The sequence below is a fragment of the Topomyia yanbarensis genome, chromosome 3 (genome assembly GCF_030247195.1).
Source record: "Topomyia yanbarensis strain Yona2022 chromosome 3, ASM3024719v1, whole genome shotgun sequence".
Lineage (NCBI taxonomy): Eukaryota > Metazoa > Arthropoda > Insecta > Diptera > Culicidae > Topomyia > Topomyia yanbarensis.
This window is the reverse complement of record NC_080672.1, coordinates 382,100,960-382,113,991: the sequence shown is the minus strand read 5'-3', so window position 1 is coordinate 382,113,991 and position 13,032 is coordinate 382,100,960. Positions and strand designations below refer to the sequence as shown.

At 37.6% G+C, this 13,032-nt stretch overlaps 1 protein-coding gene across 15 annotated transcripts in view; it reads left to right on the top strand.

Annotated features, from left to right (window-relative positions):
• LOC131691702 (gamma-aminobutyric acid receptor subunit beta) overlaps positions 1–8,876 on the top strand; it is a 233,583-nt gene extending 224,707 nt beyond the window's left edge. For 14 of the 15 annotated variants that reach the window (XM_058978298.1, XM_058978311.1, XM_058978301.1 and 11 more), the window contains one exon: positions 2,509–8,876. In XM_058978298.1, the coding sequence (XP_058834281.1) occupies positions 2,509–2,673 (165 nt within the window). In that variant the 3' untranslated portion in view covers positions 2,674–8,876. The remainder of the gene's footprint in view (positions 1–2,508) is intronic. The other variant, XR_009305837.1, reaches the window with a different exon arrangement.
• The last annotated feature ends 4,156 nt before the right edge of the window (positions 8,877–13,032 follow it).

The following is a 13,032-nucleotide window of genomic DNA, read 5'->3' as shown; positions in this document are numbered from 1 at the left end:
TCATGAACAGGTTTATTATTGCAAAATTAACGGTTTCGTCCAATTGAAAATATTTTTTTTTCTGGCAGGGTAAAAATGGTAAACAAGATTCAGAAAAGGGTACATCATGGGGATCAATATTCAGAAAAGACATACATAGAACGGAAAAAGTTGAAAACCCCTGCTTTATGGGAAGCGTTAAAACTTCCCCTTGCCCTTTGCGCAACGACGTGTATTACTTAAAGTCTCTGTACTGTGCTGTGCATTGATGAGCCCAACCATTGAAATCCGCTGTGAAGTGCGGAACCCTACACACTTTGAAAAAATGAAAATTACATTTGACGTAAACAACACTGTGATGTATTTTGCTGTCAAATAATGGAATTTTAAATGTTTTAACATGTGAAATAAAATATTGTGTCTGTTTTGATTTAGAACTCGGTTCAATGGAGATGGAGAATTGTGGACAAAGTACATTTTTACATGTTCTAGAATGTAAATTCAAGTGATTTGTGACGCTCCTTTTATGTGCATCTTGTGAGATGTAAATATTTTTAAGTGTGTATCTACTGAAACGATGCAGAAAGAATCGAATCCATTCAACGACGGTCGATTCGATTTGCTGGACGCAGGTTACCATGCCTTGTTCCGTATCAGTTAGCTAGTGACGAAAGCCAAGTGTTTACTCATTCACATGGAAACCCTGCGAACCCGACGAGACCTCTTGAGAGCGCTCTTCGTGGCAGACGTTCTACAGAATAGAAGCGACTACCCCGTCGTTCTGCAGGAAATTTCTTCCGATGCCCTCTATGGAACAGGGATTTGCTGAGGTGGCAACTACGGGATGTTGCTTCAGTCTTCGACTAACAGCATCCTGTTTCTAAAGAAAATTTTTCCTATATTCGTTATATTTGTTATTTTGACCATGTTATTCGTATGAATTTTAATGTTATTTCACTTATTTTTGTATGTTAATGTTTCGTTATTTTAGTTAATTATGGAAACATCATTGGGGTTTCACATAACACGGAAAAATCCGTTCATAAATTCATGAACAAAAGATCACAATTTCGTGAACTGAACGATTTACTAAAATCGTGACCAAGTTCCTGAAAGTGTGAATAATGAACCCCGTATTCATGAAACTTTTTGTGTTTCCAAAAAACTCGTTCGCCCCAAATATATTCGTGGTGTTACATTCGAATGTTTGGTTGGGTTACTGTTGTTCTCTGGATATGTTTAGTTTTTGTTATGATTCTTGTTCATATTCATGTTCATGGGAATACACAGCCGACAGTTAAACGATGTTCATGATTTCAGGAACTTATGCGCGATGTTTGTGATTTCTCATCACGTCACCGTACTGTTTTATTCATGAGTTTACCATCAGATTATTCTGTCAGACTGGCGAGATTTATGTAAATAAATTTCAGGATCTTAGTCGCTAATTTCTTTATTTCTATTCACGTTATCGTCATATTTTAGTTATGAGTAGAGAGATTCATGTTCATGATTTCAGGAAGTTCGTCATGATTTTCGTAATTTGTGATCACGCTGACATTTTAGTCACGAGTAGAGATTTATCTTAATTTATGTTCTTGATTTTAGGATCTTAGTCACGATTTTTGACATTTTTGTCACAAGTTGTGTAATTTATGTTCATGATTTCAAGATCTTAGTAACGATTTTCATAATTTCTGTTCACGTTATCGTGATATTTTATTCTAGAGCTTACTTCCGAATTTGATACGTGGTGTAATGCGAATCATGTTCCTGATATCAGCTGTTTTAATCTGTGAACTATATCACGGACACGATTTGTGGTACTCAACGCAGTTTTCTCGTTTTCTGTCAAGACATCCGTGAATCTGTTTACGTATACATGAATATTTTATAATTTTGTCATTTATTTCACGGACACGCATGCTCAGTCGTAACTATTATACTAAGAATCATGAACCAGTTCACAAATACATGAATAATATTTCATGATTTTGTCAACTATTTCCCAAGCATGGATATTGGAGTGACTAATATATTAGGTATCATTAATTAGTTCACGAGGATTGAATGGATTCAAGAAGAAAATCCGAGTTTCACGAAATAGTTCACGAGAAAATGTCCAGAATGTTTTGATTTTGTGAACTAATGTTCCTTAATCTAAGAAAAACATCGTGAATCATTCTTTAGTTTTATGAATAATGTTCATAAAGTTGTGAAGAAAGTCGATTTGGTAAAAACATGGCGGAAACCGTGACTGAAGATCAAAAAACAAAAATAAATATTTCAACTGATGAAAGCGTTCATTTCGTATTGTAAAAACGTGATTGTTCCAGAATTCATGGCACTTTATTCACGATTTTGGGAATAATTTTTTATCCATGCAGCCTGTTCAAACAAACGATAAACAATATGTTAAACAATATGAAACGGAGCGTTAAATACCAACTTTTCATTAGACTAAAATCAGCGTATCATAATTTTCCTAAGTTCTGATCTGGTGAATTATCCTTTCTCTTTTTTCCCCAGGACATCAACAAACTGCTGGGAATCACGCCGTCGGACATCGACAAGTACTCCCGTATCGTTTTCCCGGTCTGCTTCGTGTGCTTTAATCTGATGTACTGGATCATTTATCTGCACGTGAGCGACGTAGTTGCGGATGATCTGGTGCTGCTCGGTGAGGAGAAGTGAACGGATAGGACGAAGCGACGATCCGGCACGGTAGCAGTAGCAGTAGACGGTGAAGTGCGCAAGTCTCAGAAAAAGCTTAAAACTAACACACTAGAGTCAGTCAGGAGCTAGGATCGAACCTAAACACACTTAAAGAAACACACACCGCAGATACTTGTATAGAGCATGACAGGAGACACGGAAGGTAAGCGGAATGAGGATGAAAACATAACAACAAAAGTATAAGAAATTTTTAGGGTTTATTTTTACCTATTTACAGTTTCGGTTCTTTTTTATACGTATACAAGAGACAAAAAAGAAGAAAGAACACTAGATTTTATCGTTATTGATGATTAACATAGCGAAGTAACGAGAAATATTCCTAATTCAAAACAAAAACACATAGAGGCACACGTGTGGCATGCAAGAATAAAAAAAAGAGCGAGGTGAAGAAGTTATGACTAGGTGATAAGCAAACTAAGGAGCTAATTAGAAAATGCAAAACAAACAAAAAAAGGATATCTTCACTACAAAACAAAAAAAAAGTGAATTGAATGAGTCTAGGAACGAATTAAATTTTCCAAACTACTGAATCCGATAACAAATAACACACCCACACAAATTCACAGAATTCAAGTTATTATTAAAACAGCGTAGGAAAAAAAAAGTTTTCGACTTTCAAAAACAATGTTAGTTCAGAATTACTCGAGGTCCCGGGAATAAGCAGCTTAGGCAGGACCACTGCTTATACTGTTCAAAGAAGACGAGAACGAGGAGACGAATACTGCAAGCAGATATTTTCTATAAAAGGCCGTAGTGTTTTGGTTGTTCTGTTTAAAAATTATAATATGTAAAGTACTAATTAAGCAATCGATGTAGAACTCGAAATCTCGAACAGGAAGGAGCGAAGAAGGTTTAGGATTGGAGTTTGGTTCACGTTTTCAACAGTTGCTCACACTCGGTACTAGCCGGTGCTAGTGTTGTCAAGATGCAGAAAACCAAAGCGACGTCACTATAAACAACATCGTCTTCTGGTAGCAGTCTGGATTGGAGGAGCATTAAATTGCCTCCTGGGAGCTAGTGAGTGAAAGACAGCATCATAAACTGCCAAAAATCATCTTCTTCACAACAGGCAAGTCACACAGCGAGACGGAGAATGGCAAAAAGGATTCAACCATCGGAAGAAAGGAGGTCACTAGGCGGAGGCAGGGGTCGGTCCTAATCAGTGAGCGGAACAAAATTCCACTCAATCTGGAACGATGCCATTTCCTAGCGGGCGTACATGGAAGGACGATTTTTGCTGCTAGTATATTTCAGCTATCAAGGAGAGGATGATGGCAAGGATGTGTAATAATCTTTGCCTTTCACAACACGACTCCCGGGGGAGCCGGCGTCGTAGGAACCCTCCATTAAATCCTCTCATAAAAAGTTCCCACAACCGGCAAACCATGATACAAACCGAACCAGAAGAAGATTAATATCGTCAGATAGCGAGCGGGTACTGGCTGACACACAGAGGCAAGCAGACATGAGCAGAGCGGAAAAGGTTGGAAAAGTTAATGTGAAATTAATTATTAATTATTATATTAAAAGTTAATTCTCCGAAAGCTTCCAATATATTTGCCAAAAAACTACGAACGAAAACCAATAAAAAACACACACAAATCGAATACGTGTATAGGTGCAACAGCAAATATTGATTTTTGTGTTGTTAAATGCTTTGACTTTTTTACGTATCATTCCAATTGCCATGCTTTGAGCCGATTGAAGCAACTAAAATATGGTACGGTTTTTTAAACAGTAGAAAGCGAATGCATAGATAAGTAACAGCACATATGGGAGACGGAAACCGGATTATTGCCACAGGAAAAAAAACACACACCCTACTCACAGAAAAAAATACATTCTCTATCTTTATGTAGAACACTTTTAACTACGTACCCGAGATCCCTAACAAACAAATCATCACCACATTTGATAACCCAATTTCGCTCCGGTCCAGGGGGAGGATAACACACGAAGAGATAGCAAGCGACATCCTTTATAGTGAGTTTATATGTTCGAACAGAGGCAGTAATACAGCAGAAAAACGTATCCCAATGGTGATAATTTTTATACTCAAAAAAAAGTGAAACACAAGAGGAAAAATTGTTATGTATCGTTCTACTCGAATTCGTAGATGCAAATTAATATTGGACGAAGTCAGCGTAAAACCCAAATTACTCGAGTTCACCTTAAATATAGATCAGCTGCAATTAAAATAAGGATTACCAACAAAAAAAAACAAAGGGGATATTCGCCAGCCATGCACGCTAACGTTCAGTACGTACGTGAATTTAACGAACAAATAGAGGCATTCTCAGTAGGCTCAACCAGACCAGGTATTCAGAAAATGTGAAATCAGTACGATCGAAATCATCAAATCATTGACATAAAACAAAAGACAAACGACTAGACAGACGGACGGACAAACAGTTGTAGAATTGGTGAGCGTACCTAGTCAGTTCATTTTCCGGAATTTCGAATCGTTTCAATTTGAAATACGATATATTTCGAAACTGGTTATGAATTCTAAAGACACTGAAACCCGCTGGTATAAAGACCCACTATATCTATCGTTTGTTTACCATTTATCTGACAGTGTCATACCAATCGAGCACGAGACCTGTCAAAAGCTCTCAATCCGAATCCTTCTCGAATGAGGACTATTGACAGATCTTGTGCTCGATTGGAATGACACTCACATATAAATGGTAAACAAACGATATTGACGGTAAAAATTTCTACTTGAGGGATTCAGCGTCTTTAATGAATTCCAGCAGCGGCAAGATTTCGTCCAGTCAGTTAATTGTCGGAGTACCTGAAAGTTTTTATTGAAGTCTAGATCGAAATAGTTCGATGTTGATGAACCAGGTGGTTCCCACTAAAATAGATGTAAAGGCCAGCAGCAAATTGGCGTCACTTGTTAGGGTGTAATTGAAGCACAGAAAACATATATTATTGTATTCAAGTATGCACGGTAGGTCCGTATACCGATCGCTGGAAATTTTCTAGCCGATCGTAATACCGGCTAGCGGCGAGTTGAGGCACTGATCACTGACATACAAGTCAAGTTTTCAATGTGAATATGAAAAATAGCTGTCGTTTAATTCCGAAAAATTTGATGTAACCGGAAACTCTGCATACTCTACGTTCGAATCTTTCAATAATTCTGGCAACAAAATTTATGTTTTTTGTTGCTTGCTGCTGGAAATGTTTTGTTTTGATTTCATCGAGCACTGAAACTTTCAAAACGTGAATTTCGAGCAATTTAATTTTTTATGACATTCCAAACCATTCTTAAGCAATGTTAGAAATTCGAATCCATTCCGAACTGATCAGTGCCAATCTTTATCAATTCGTTCACAATTATAAATTATTAGTTCATGTCATCGATGTGTCATTCCCCTCGGTGTGATGGTGATTTGTCGCTTATTTTTGTTCGAATGCTCACACAGGTTTTGCGGATTATTTTGTTCTAGATTGTACGTCTGTTCTCTGTGGTTGAAGCTCGACTAGATTCTGCCTGTACCCACTCAAAACAGCCGGAGTTCTGGCTGAGTATTCCCGTAAATTTCTTATGCAAACATCTCAACTACTTACCGAGAAGTCCAAAAAATTGATGCCGTCCAACGTAACACCTTCATTGGAAGCATTTGCACCATTATTTGCTAGGTGATAGCAAATGACCCCCGATTCAGTCTTCCTGGCTGTCGATAAACATTTTTCAAACATTTCTATTGCGTTGGTGACAGTTGGTTTGGCCGCATTCAACAATCGCACCAATTTGGCGTGCGAGTAGTTCGGATTATCGCGATGCACGAGCAATATTTTTCTCTATTGCTCTTCTCGCTTCGATGCCATTTTCACAATTAAAGAGCAAATGCCACAATCTGTAAAATGAGGGATGTGCAGGTTTTTTAAATACACAAAAGAAAAAAATGCGTCAAGCATGTGTACGATGACGAAGTCAACTAATAAATCGACTTAAAATGATTTGTACTGCGAACCGTGTTCATAAAGAATGGCACTATGTACACTGAGAACTGACATACAAGTGAAGTTTTCAACCAGTGTTAGAAATAAAACTGTCGCTTTGAAATGACAGCAGCAAGTAGCAACTTGCCACTGTTTGGCGCTACGATCAGTCAGCAATCATTATACGGGCCTTGCGTGCAAACTTGGATACAATGGTGATTCACGCATGCGACCCTGCATGCGATGGTGATTTTCAACGTATTTTTATTTAAATGTTTACACAGGTTTTTTTCCGGAAAGCTTATCTGTCTGTTCTCTGTGCTATGAAGCAATGATTACAAGTACGGAGTTGACTTATCGGTCAACTTCGTGCACGGGATAATTTTCGTGGTAACACCAGATCTTGACCGTACTTGCAGTTCTAGGCAACTTTGTATCAAAAATACGAATACCATTTACATTCAATATATCCTTCGAGTTCGTCGCACGCAATTCACCGGTTATTTTTTTCCTCGGCGGAAGAGTATTTGTTTGATTTGATTCGGATAAAAGTAATTGCAGATAATTTATGGTTTGGTGTCGGCGGGTGGATTAATTGATGTTGGTAGACTCGCTGTGTTTTTGTTGTTGCAGGCGTTTTTATTTAACTAATCCCGCGCAAGGTTTCCGTAGTGTGCTCAGAGTTTACAACTCTGACACATGGGAGACTGACTGTCATAAGTACACAGCGTAGTCGAAGCACAAGTAGAGTTAGATAACAGAGTTACTAAGGAAGGAATAGGATGCTTCAGCCACTTCCTCACAATTTGTGAACCGTTTCTGGCGCCCAATAATCCATTATTCATTTCTAATGGTGAGCACTTCTCGGTATTGGAGCATGGATTTGCAAATACACCGAAGACCAGTTTTTATCAGCCCCTTTGATTTGGTTGTTGTTGACAAAATGGGAGAAATGACGAAACATATTTATTCATTCACTTTAATAAACCGAAGCTGATAAAATATACAACATTAGTCGACATAACCTTATAATTCTGGCTGGCTGACGAAATCGGGGCGAAAATCTGACACAATTGGTTGGTTATAAAAACAAGTTTTCACTGTAGTGTGATCATGTATAAGCAGGGGGATCAAGTACTTCGATTGCGTTATCGTCATAATATATAGTGATCTTAACCCCACCATTATCACCCTGAACAAAGTGTTTCTTATTGTTATGGGAACCTGATTATTCTGTAAAGCTGTAGTTGGCAAATCTTATCAGTACGACTTCGATGAACATTTTATCTTTCAGAAAACGCTCTACTTCTCGTTCGGAGGATCTGATTTCTTAATTCCGGAAATCCACAACGGCTGTAGCAGTCCCGTAAAAAAAACTTCTCACTATAACTGATGGTCATCGCGATCAACACAATTCTCACTGTCGGAGCTAGAAGAACGATACTTGAGTTCTATATTTAGCACAGGAACGAGGATAACGGTACTTGCTTTTATATACCTGTCGCTCTATCGGACCTGGGAATATTCTCCTCAGATTTTTGGCAGTCATGATACATTACACGCAAGCTATACCACAATCAATGAAGATTTCAAGCTGTTAGAGATATCTGCCATCCCCAATTCAGCGGATTAGATGAAATATTTTGAGAACATCTGCGAAGGACCAGCGAATAGTCTTCAGCACTAAATATACGTCATTTAAGTAAAGCAGAATTGTCAACGGTCACAAGTAGCTACCCTGGGCTATTCCTGATGTAGATTTAAATGTGGATTCCTTGCAATCTGCAATGACAACCTTTATATCGATCTGTGAGCTAGGATCGAAACAACTGGAAAAACTACTGTTGATTTCAAATCGCTCCATTTTAGTGATTTTTATATCATGGTTCACCCTATTAAAGTGGAAGATAGGTCGGTGTAAATTGCATCAGTTTGAGCGCGACGTTCCATACTCCCTGTTATGTAGGATGTTAGACACGACAAGTTATTGGCTGTTCAACGTCGTACTGCTTGCAGTGAGCCTGAAATGGTTCCATAATCGCCAGTTCGAGTCAACACTTAATAAAGTTATTCCACGATAGTTACTGATGTCCCGCTTATCTTCCCTTTAAAGTAGAATACTTCCAACGATTCAATATAGAAGCTGCGGTTCAAAATTTTCCGGCCGGAATTGAACCCGATTTTTTTAACGTATCTTCCATTGATCTACAATTGATTTTGACGCTATCTGATTGGAAATATGCACAATTTTGTAACTAATGCAGTAGAATGTACAATACCTGAAAAACGCCAATGATGGATTTTGTGAAAGCGATTATTATCTGCACCATAATAGGTCCATACAATTCGACAACAAGCGGGCCAGACTAATTTTCGTTCGAAGCTCCACCTTCCACGATGACGGAAGTAAACTATGCGTTCGACGGCCAGCCCCTTTCTACTTTGAACGTAAACTAAACCGAGTAGAGCGTACTTACACAGCACAGTGTGTGTTGCCCTCGTGCTGGTGACATCACGCAACCGCTTCCTATTTCCAGCCGCGGTTAAGGCGGAAAGGTGAATGAAAATCCAAAATCCCTCTCGGCTCGTGCTGGTCTCTAGTTTCCTGTCCATCGTTTGCTGAGAAAGGGTTACTACGCCGAGTGACCATTGTATTCGCATGGAGTTTTGATTTGGTATTCCTTCTCTCTCCTTTGTTGACGTATCTTATTATTAATCTAATGCGACTGTGGTTCACCAAGTTGCGAAAATGACTAAACATCACTAATCGACAAACAAAATATCCTCAGTAATATTTCTGGTACTATGTTGCACTTCGTAGTTCGGTATTTCTAAAGACATCCATCGGATCAGTCAATATAGGCTTATTATAATGAGTTATTGTTTATTTGAAGTGCAATATCATTACCAAATTATTACTAAGGATAGCTACAATGACAGAACACAACTACTATGAAGCAAACCAATAAATCAGTACTATGTGTCCTTAAAGTAACTAGCAAAACAACCAATGATAATTTTGAGTGCGAGAAACTACACCAACCTTAATGTTTTACCCCAACCATACTCACACCAACAAAATTTTCGTCATTGACACAAACGCGTCAGTCAAACCATCGTAGACAAGTAACCAAGCTATAGTGATTTATATCTAGAAAAGCAACTTGTAAATATACATATATATGGCAAAAACAGAAGCAACAAAAAAGCATTTAATTTAAATAGAGAACCCATAAGTTGTCGAAGAACTCTTTCCTTACTATAAACAGTTGTAGTCGGATAAAAACAAGCCGAACATTAAACCACACCAAGTTAGGCCACATGATAAACCAAATTTCCACGCAAACAAAAATAACATAACTACACACGCCAGCTGACAAAACCGAGAGGAGGTACTAGCGCCGTTAAAACACAAGAACATAAATTCTAAATTTTTAAGGCAACAAATTGAAACAAACAGATAGAGTGAGGAAAAGCGTTCACTTTGTTCGGTATCGAAGAAAAACATAGTAGCTTGTGTGTTGTCACTGAACATCCTCCCTGTTCCAATGTTTCGATTTCGACATATGCAGTAGCAGTAGGCGGCGTTGGCGTATTCAAAAAAAAAACAAACACAGTACTTTGATTCGGCACGTCGGAATATACATACATACACACAAACAAGTGATATTTTTTCGTTGAATCTCTTCACACCACGGAACACATGACGCACTATCCATAACTGATTGGGCATAGGCCAATACGCTTTCTTATCGGTTTAACTTAATTGCGACAGTGTTGCGAATGGAGATTTTGTTTAATTAATTTAGAAGAAAAAAAAAGTTGAATAAACTCTTTTTTGGTACTGTTCATTTACTACCAAGTTGGACTATTACCCAAGCGTGCAGTGTGCACGCTCCTTAAAAGCGCGATGACAGATCAGTTTATGAAGCAATCCACGCTGTGTTACAAAGCGTTTCTTTCCGAGCCCCAACTCGACCGGAATTGACTAATCTATGTTAGTGTTAGTGCAAGATTGAGGTTAAATCGGGTAGTTTTTTTGCCAAATGAGGTTAAATAAGATGGCGAATTGTAAACATAGAGTTATATGTATGTTGTCTATACACATTGCAACTGTGTTGGTTTCCTAGACGTCAAATAAGTCAATGGCATTTGCTACGCTGTTTGTATACTTCGCTGATCAGTTGTTGTTTAAAACATCTGTGAACAGCTGATCAGCAACAATAAACAAAGTGTGCAGAAAATGTCAATCCGGTCGAGCTAGGGCTCGGAAAGTAACGTAGCGTTTTTTTGTTCATCCAAAATAAACTGATAAGAGCCATGCATAAATTACGTAACGCTTTCATGAAAATATTTAAGATATGGCGCTGCTTCAGTGGTGACTAACGTGAATTTAAATGTACGGGAAAGATATTAAAACTTGGGATTTTGGAGAAACTATAATATTGTAGTTGTAAAATGGATACACATTTGATGCAGAAAAAATATGAGGACAGTGTGTGGAAGTTTATTTAGATAGTTGCTTGAAAATTTTCAAATAAAATCTAAAAAAACTGTTTGCGCTCATACATTTTACTGTAAAGTTTAAACTCTTTCTCTCACAATTCTCTGTTTCACTCGTTTTGACAGCAGATTCCCAACTCATCGCAATCGGAATGTTCCCTTTTAAAATTTAAGCGCAAATATAACAACCGATTCGAAAACCGGTTCATTCAGGATGGTTTGTTGCCTTCGGATGGAATTGCATTATAAATCAGCCCATATTCCGAATCTCATTCCGGATGTTACTGGGGTGAGGATATTTTATGGTGCGGACATCTCTGGATCGTCATAAAGAAGCTCTAGTTTCATGTATATTGCCGCAAGATGTTTAGAATTCTTTCCCACGGATGAGTGAGGTTGTCAATTATCTTCGAATGAAGAAGGAGGCTTTCTGTTGATATGTCGACAAACATATGATTACGGCTTAAAAGCCAACTGTCAAAATTATCTTTGAAAGGAAATTTCGGACAAACCGTTACTCACCTATCACAGATGTCGGTAGTAAACAAAAAAGAAAATTTTTCTTTTTCGTAACCTGCTGTGAACTGTGTTTGGTCAGTAACGGTTTGTCTAGAATTTCCTTTCAAAGAGAATTTTGACAGTTGGCTTTTAAGCCGTAATCATATGTTTATCGAGATATATGCTTTGTTTCAGTTCGGTCTTAATTATTTTTTACCGCTAGTTTCGAGGTAAAAAGTATCCATAAGTGTTCGAATCGGAGGATTCGAGGTGGAGCTCGGCCTTTTCTCTTTCCAACGTGCGTCAAAAGATCAGGATCAGAAGAACCAGGGGCCCGGCGGCCATGCTTAATTTTACAAGTGCTTAACTAATACACTAGAAAATGACAAATGTTCCCACCTTTCTTTCTCTTCATCTTGGTCCAGCCTGGTGTGAAATTCGTAATAATTGAATTTGTCGTATCCCATTTAAAGCATACGGAATTTGATTCGACATGCTGAAGTATTTCTGTCTGGATTCAAACTCAAATGCTAGATTCCAACTCAATCGGATTCAAAATCGGTTGTTCTATTTGAGCTGGAATCTAGGCAGAAATAATTCAGGATATTTAAAATTACTATATTTCGGCTAGCCCAATCAGTCGGAACCAAACGAAAAATGCTTCCAAAGCCAAGTAAAATAAAACAAATGTTTCAGCGCTTCTGTTCAACCGATATATTGTTAAATCAAAATTTTATACACGCAAAGCAAAAACCAAGCAAAAAAAACAAAACAATGGTAGCAAATTAAATTCAAAAGGAAAATATTCAAAAGGAACTAGTTAAGAGCAACCCCCTAGCGAATACCAAGTAAGATCGTAAATTTAAGATATTTACTCGTCAAATATCTGTAGATTATGTGTCTTTTCACTCGTTTCAATTGAAATTTGTTTTTCAATTGAAACTGACAAAAAACAGAACTGCTCAATTATTTTTCATGAAGAAAAGAATGAGAAACCGTGTGAATAAGTAATTTTTAATAAAGGAATAAAAATGCGTATTTATACTTTTAATTTATAGTCTATGAGGTAAACCAAAACAACTAGAATGTTGCGAATATAACATAAGTAAATCCAAACAAGCCGAGGAAAATGTTTATAAAACGACATTAGACACCTGAGACAAGGGTTGCAATACTATGAAGTTATTACTTAACTGAAAATTGAGAAGAAAAAAAAGCTCGAGATTAGGTCATAAATTAATATCAACAAGCTCCAACCAGGAAACGGATATGTTAAAGTTTAAATTAAACCAAAAGAAAACTAACTCAACCGTCATGATATGGCGAGTAAAAATAGATAAATTCAAAACACGTTATGAAGTA